At 45.0% G+C, this 7,598-nt stretch overlaps 1 protein-coding gene across 1 annotated transcript in view; it reads left to right on the plus strand.

The window, feature by feature from the left end:
* Positions 1-2,924, plus strand: part of plekho1a (pleckstrin homology domain containing, family O member 1a) — an 11,910-nt gene extending 8,986 nt beyond the window's left edge. Inside the window, exons 6-10 of the mRNA XM_041954748.1 lie at positions 55-378; positions 580-677; positions 1,349-1,511; positions 1,666-1,778; positions 2,108-2,924. Coding sequence (XP_041810682.1) covers positions 55-378; positions 580-677; positions 1,349-1,511; positions 1,666-1,778; positions 2,108-2,924 — 1,515 coding nt within the window. The remainder of the gene's footprint in view (positions 1-54; positions 379-579; positions 678-1,348; positions 1,512-1,665; positions 1,779-2,107) is intronic.
* The last annotated feature ends 4,674 nt before the right edge of the window (positions 2,925-7,598 follow it).

The following is a 7,598-nucleotide window of genomic DNA, read 5'->3' on the forward strand; positions in this document are numbered from 1 at the left end:
GATTATTATTGATACCTGACATTATCAACACCTTTAATAAATCTTTCCCTTCAGGCGTCCACCTCTTCCCACGGCATGCTGACCCTCGACCTGGTTGCTGAGGAGGATGGGTTCTCTCCAGACTACGACGGCGCCTCCCAGGAATCATGGGAGAACCGCTTTCAAGTTGACCTGCAACGGGGGGGCTCATGTGGACAGGTGGCAGCCGTCGGATCTCGGGTGGTCGGAGTTCGTCAGCGCGCCGACACCGACGTGTCAAAGCTGCGGGTGACCTCCAAGGAGCCAAAGGTGAAGACCGGCAGTCTGCCCAGAGGGAGTGAGCGGTCCTGGGGCAAACAGTCCCACCTGGAGACCTCCAAGGTCCATAAAACTCAGCAGGTACAAGATGGGAAACTTTAACATTCTGTTCTTGTACGATACTAAGGGATGCTGAGAAGTCTAATCTTTGTCCATGTGTCAACAAATGTTCTACTGGTATGTTGGTAGAAGTTTCCTTAGACCGAGCCTGAACGGCTCCTGATCACCATCCAACCACAGATACAGGTTCACAGCAGATTTAAACTTAGCGTCACCTTTCAGGTCCTTCAGGCTCAGTCTCGAACGCCACAGCCAGGGAAGAGGTTCAGCGTGCAGGGCCGGAGTCGCTGTGCCTCCATGGATGAAGTCCTCTCGTCCAGGTACACCTACACCTGAGAGTACAATAAACTCACAACACAGCTCCTCATCTGACAAACCATGATCATGTGATCAAACTGACTGTTTTAAAAACTCACTGCTGGTACTCCATCCATCCACGTTTCATATCTTACCTGAGACCAGGCTGTGGTGGCAGCAGGCCAATGAGGCAGCCCAGACGTCCATTTCCATTACCTTTCCAGACTAGATGGGATATGTCATCACTTGTGTGTGCTCTGGATGTGTCTGGGGCTTTGTCCCAGTTGGACATGCCTGGAAAACCTCCCGAGGAAGGCGTCCAGATGGCCTTCTGATCAGACACTCACAGAACCCCATCTGGGTTTTTTGATGTGACTGAGTAGTGGTTCCAATCTTCTTCTTGTGTCCAAATGCTCTGTGTCTAAGGCTGAGACCAGCCACCCCGCAAAGGAAACTCATTTTTACCACTTAGACTGATAAATTAACACAACAGCCTGGTAGGATGCTGACCCTGCGCCAGTCCCTTTGTAAAGAGGTTCAAATATCTTTGGTTTGGAAAAAGATCAGCAAGGAGGGAAAGTACTTTGGATTTAGAGGTTTTGGTCTTTTACAGTTTAGGTCTGCTGTCTATCTCCTTTATCTGTAACTTCTTCTTTCCTCCTGTCATCCTTCCCCTCTTCCATCGTCGCTTCAGACCGGCGATGATTCGCTCTGAGTTGTGCGCCGCTCTGCGTCGTTATCCAACTGAAGAGGAGGCGGGAGGAGGCGCTTCAGTGCAGCCTGTCGGTCAGCTGCAGAGTCTTATTGCCCAGAGGATGCAGAGAGCTCAGGAGCTGCTGGAGGAGATGAGACTGCAGGTCAGCTCTTCATCCATGAGTTCATTGAGCTCAGATAACCATTTTTATATTGATTGATGGTCTGATGGGATAGTTAGGTCACCAAAAGCAAATAAAACAAGGCAAATGGCTAACTGGGATATAATTAAGACTAAATGTGCATTGTGATTGGCAGGAGCTGCAGAAGGCCAAAGCAGACAGAGAACGTGGAGGCAGCTCACTTTACCTGAAGGGCGTCGACTCCCCTCGCCTGCACCACCTCAGAGGATCGGACTCTCCTCACTCCAGGTTTGTTTTTGACTATTTTCATTCATTTTTATTAATACCTTGACCTCCCGAAGTCTTGCTGTGCACTTTTAACCTTGCAAAAGGACATCAGGTCTTTCTGTCCATGACACAAAATGTCTCACATACAGTTTGTGGGGTTTTACTGACACTTTAAGGAGTGATGGATTGCATGTTATTGTATTTGGAGGCACCCGGGTAAAGATCTTAAAAACGTGTTGGGTATAACCAACATGAGTTTGTAAAGATGGAAAGAGTTGTAGAGGCAAATTAACTCACCAATATTTCATGATTAAAGTTTTAAATGAACTGATTTTCATTGTCCTCCTCAGCAGGTCATCTGGATCTCCAAGGAGCAGGAGCAGCGACTCCCCTCGCCTCCGGGGCAAAGAGTCCCCTCGTCTGAGAGGGAGAGAGTCTCCTCGATCTAAAGCCAAGAGGAACCGCACCAAAAGGACGGACTCTCCTCACTCAAGAGGATCCCATTCACCCGCTAAAGCAAACGACTCTCCTCGACTGAGGGATTCGCCTCGTCTGACTGCCGCCGACTCTCCTCGGACAAAGAGCTCTGAAGCCGTGCGTTCACCAAAACTCAAGGAATCGTCGAGCTCCTCTTGTCCCAACAAGGAGGCCAACTCTCCTGTTCAGAAGTCCCTTGAATCACCTCCATTCAACTCCTCTCAGGTTAAAGGATCTGATTCACCACAAGGCAGCAAAGCTAATTCCCCTCTCCTGGGGAGCAGCAAAGAGTCGCCATGTCTGAGTCAGAAGAACTCCCCGAGCCTTTCTGGATCCTTCGAGTCCTCGCAGCCCAAAACCCCAGACAAGCACCGCCTGTCTCCACCTACATCCTCCTCGCCTCACTCCCTGCTGTCGGAAGAGGATCCGGAGGTGGAGAACAGGCGTGCCGAGGCTGAGCGCCTCCTGGAGGAGGCCGTGTTATCCTGGAAGGAGGCACAAGAGGTCCTGCAGGAGGTGAAGGAGCTGCAGAGCCAGACGCTGCGGCGGCAGCGCAGGAGGACCTACGAGAAGATGACACCCACGGCGTCGGTGGCCGCGGCACCCGCTGCGAGCACGACAGCGGACGAGGACGACACACCCACCTCACCGACATCACCTGAGGAGGACGAGGAGTCTGAGACACCTTGATGAGGATGTGTTTATTGAATCGTAGCGTTTTCCAGCATTCTTACGCACAAACAGCAGAGGATGAATAATTTGGGACGGTTGGACGGACGTGAACACCTGAGCAAACGTGGATTATTTTGAAACCAGCGATACAGTTCTTCCGAGGAGGTTTAATGACTTTAATCCTCCACAGTGCACTAGACTGTCCAACAGTCAGCCCTCTTACTTCTGCTGCCCGTTTTATCCACAAAGTCTCTCCGAGCGACGGATGACACATTTGAGTGAACAGTTTTAATGGAGAGGCGCTCCTCTTCACCTTCGTCAATGGTGCTGCACGTTTTTCTTCTTTGTCTTTTTCTGCTGAAAATGAAGCAAAAAGCCTCTTTAATGATTTCAAAGACTTCTTCCCCAAAGTTTTCCCCCCATCAGCTTTTTGGAGGAGATATTTGGGGTGAAAAAATGACAGTTTGTCCTTTAAAGACATATTTTTTCCAAACAAAGATGTCAACATTTATACAACAGGATGTGAATTTTTCAATAAGATAAAACCACAAAGGCACAGAAGAGCTCTACGTCTCCGAACGTTTCCGATCTTAGAATTTGTTAGTCTGATGTAGTCGTCGCCCTAAAATGTTCTTCTCGCTCATTGTTGATGTTTTCAAACATGAACGGAGAGATTTGTGAAGCTACAACATAAATCAGGGAGTTTAATGTTCTTCACCACAAAGAAAGAAAAAGCAATAATGTCAATAAGAACAAAGAAATGTCTCTCGGACACTTTACTCGTTAATCAGTTTTGGGCTGTGAAGCCTCGCTGGAGTAAACTCCTCTTCCTCTCAGTCTCTGTGCAATATGTCCTTTTCCTTTGGCCGAAAGTCTGAGTGTGGCAAAACGTATAATTTAACATGTAACGTGTTAGCATAACACTGACGTCATGAGGATGTAAAAACTTGACACATTTCCATGACACGATGTCAGAATCAGATCCAGAATCAGCAGGAAACCACCTCAAAGCTGCTGATCATTGTGTTAGCGCTGCAGTTTAGCAAACAGCTTTGGACTTTAATCAGCACATTTAGTAGGTGATACTGGATGGTGGATGGTGGTTACCTTCATACCAGCATAATATAAATAAACTCTAAATAATCCAGTTTGACGGCGTCCCTTCGCTGAGACGAGACGGAAACACACGGACACGAATGTTTACGTGTCGCAGATACGAACAGATGATTTAAACTTTACGTGTTTTAGATGAAGCCGAAGAGCTTCAGACATGCTAACGAGACGTGCTGCTAACGTACGTGACGAACTGAACGTGTCGCAGACATGAGCAAATGATCAAATCTGAGCGCTGTAGACAAAAATGATGAAATTTAAGTCTGAGCTGTGGACGTGAGCACGTCCTGGAAAAATAAAGACAATAATAATCATTTGTTTTTAAGAATCGTGGCCGATGATCTGACGTGTCTGCGACAGAGTGAAAAATGGACGTCTCAGCGCTCTCTGGTGGACAGAATCTGTAATGGAGACATGGTTTCTCTCTTATCGGACAAGCAGATCTGGAATCAGCTAATATCTGCTGCTGTAGTTGACACACAGTGAGTCTGGAGGTGATCTGACCTCGACAGGAAGTCATTATTAGAAATGTTCATCGTACAAACAGTGCTGAACATTTACTTCTATAATTTGCGTACTAGTCGTATACTGAAAATAAATCTGCGATCGATTCATGAAAACATCGGAACATTATTTGTGTTACACACAAATAACTGATATTTAAAACTAAATGATAAATAATCTTTTCCTCGATTGAAACTCACGTTTATTTCAAACTTTATGTGCTCTTTGGAAACATGGATGACACGGAGAGCCGCCAGCGTGTCAGCTGAGAAACATCAGTAAATGATCACTGGTCTGTTTTAAAGTCACACTTTGTGTTGGTTGTTGCTTCTGTAACCTTAAATATTCTCATTAATTCTCTGTTTGCTGAGTTTCTGTTGTTTCTCTGCTGTCATGTCACAATGTTCCAACTTTCTGTTCAGTATTTTTCGTGTTTTTGCACATTTGTCTTGAATATTCAGGTGAACTCATGTAGACGAAGTCACTGACGCTGTAACGGGTCACATATTCAATGTAATGTAAGTGATGTTAAACAAACGTATTTAGTTTCATTTATTTTAAACTTTTTGCACATTTAGAGCAACTCGAGCAGAATCCACTGAGTAATTAAACTTTGTTCACTTTGTCAAGATATGAAAACATTTATCTGAAATGTTCTTACGTCTTTTTTTGCTCATTTTATTAAACTACAGATTTATATGTTGATGTGTTTGAATTACTGTATACAGCATTGCATTGTGGGTAAACAGAGCCAAAAAAATCACTATGAACTTTCTGTTTTGAGCATCGAGACCTCGTTTTCTCGTTTTGCACTATTCTGACCTGGGATCAGGTGGACTCGTCTCACCTCATTGGATAAATTCTTCTTGTTTGAATTAAAATAAGTCTTGAAAACGAAATATGAGACTAGACTTGTTATTATGGGATGTATGTTGGTGTGTGTGTGTTGTGTTGACATGCAGATGTCCACATCTGAACCTGCTGTCCAGTCTGTCTACGTCAGCGTCCGTCTGAAGACCTGAAGGACGTGGACATGGTCTCTGTGTGGTCCACGTCCACTGCTGACCTCCTGGTGGCGCTGGAACTTCCTAAACGTGCCACCTTAGCTATATCGCTAATGTTGCTAGCATGTTTCTCTCTTATATTTCACCAGCTGAAAATGCTTTTTGTGTGATCTGATCTGAGGTCAGTTTGTTGTTGTTCAGTTGTCAAAAGGTCAGTTTTTTATCCATCTTTCAGTTAAAAAAGCAAAACAAAAGAGTCATAATTTGAATGTTCCGCTAGCATATAGCATGAAGCTCAATAAAAGCGAGTACAGCTTACATTAGCCGTGTTAGCTAACTCTGCTACGAAAAGAAAAAAACCTTTACACGAGTCTGTAGTTCACGCGTCATAACGGCCAACTTTGTCCAACCTGAATCATTCTGAAGCGGTTTAACACAGCAGATGTTGTAGAAATGTTGTTGTCACTGACATTAACTCACGTCTATCCTCCCGCCTTCGTGAATATTTATCACGTTAACTTCAATAATTAAAATACACTTAAGAGCTTCAAAGAAAGTTTGTCTTGTGTTCACTCGATAATGTGGACACAGGTGCAGCAGCTACACTTCCTGGTTCTAGTCACATGATCCATGCATCTAGCTGCGCTATTGGCCAACTGCCTGGAGTGAGATTCATCAGTTAGTGAGAGGAGACACACACACACACACACACACACACACACACACGCACACAGAGTCAGGTCAGTGAGTTGTAATGTAGAGCAGAGCAGATGTAGGGCAGCACAAACAGCATCGCTCCATTACACAGCTCCACCTCTACAGCACACACACCAACGCTCAGTGTGTGTGTGTGTATGTGTGTGTGTGTGTGTGTGACACTAATGCATGAGTGTGTGTGTGATCATGTATGCATGTGTGAGCATTTCTTAATGACTCATCTGCTGCCTTCATGCTCGCTGCGTTTGTGGACACGTCAAACACTGAAGAGAGAAAACCAGCAGTCGTTTGTTCTCCGTCTCCTCCAGAGTCACATGTTTCAGCTGGATTCATCTCCATCAGTCTGCTACATGGACATGTCCAGGACGTTTAGCCTAGCTTAGCACAACGGCTGAAAGCAGGGGAAAATTGTTAGCGTAGCTCAGGTCACATGCGAATAAATCCACATCACAACACCCGACTGAAACACACAGAGTCTGACCGATAAGACTGTACTGAGATCTGCTCATCAATCTCTTCTCTGCAGCGTTAGCCTCGTGCTAACGCCACTGTTTGCTAACTTTAGCTTGATCATCACTAAACTGGTTCTTATGCAGAGATTAGGTGTTATAAATATTCACAGCCACCAACTGCAGCTGTAACTGTCGTGTAGCTAACCGAACCAACTGACAACGCTAACGTTAGCATGCTAATATCTGACCCGTTCAGAGTAAAGAGGTAATCTGGAGTCCAGTCGACAGATCTGACCTGAAACTTGATCAATGCTGTTTAATAATGATTCAATCTGGAAGACTTTTAATCTCATTTCACTAAAACAACACAACAAACCTCAAATTACCAAACATTATGCTAATAACATTTGACTAAATGAGTGAATAACGTCAGTTAGCTTAGCATAATCAGCTATGTCCCTCTCATTCTGAACTGTATGAACACTACTAACTGTGAAACACTCAGATTTCTCCATGTATGCAGACAGAAACCAAACAAACATCCACATTTACAAAGATTTAGCTTTTAGCTGTAATGTTCTGCTAACTCGTGATGCTACAGCGGCCTCCTGTTTACATAGCTGACTGCTGTTGATTGGACAGAGCTACAGCTGTTTCCTAGCAACAGATTGACACATCACTAAAGTCTTTAGTAGCTGAGACGTTTGCAGAGTTTTAATGATGAGACCTGACTGAAGGTTTCATGGGATCCAGAATTGGATCCACTCTGATCGAGGGTCCTGGGAACTGGAGATTCAGGAAAGACGACTCTGTGTGTGTGTGTGTGTGTGTGTGTGTGTGTGTGTTAACTGGGTTATTTACTGAGATAAAAACAGTGGAGGCTGATTCAGGTTCACATCAGA

This window comes from Chelmon rostratus, chromosome 16, assembly GCF_017976325.1.
Source record: "Chelmon rostratus isolate fCheRos1 chromosome 16, fCheRos1.pri, whole genome shotgun sequence".
In the NCBI taxonomy this organism is placed as follows: Eukaryota; Metazoa; Chordata; class Actinopteri; order Chaetodontiformes; family Chaetodontidae; genus Chelmon; species Chelmon rostratus.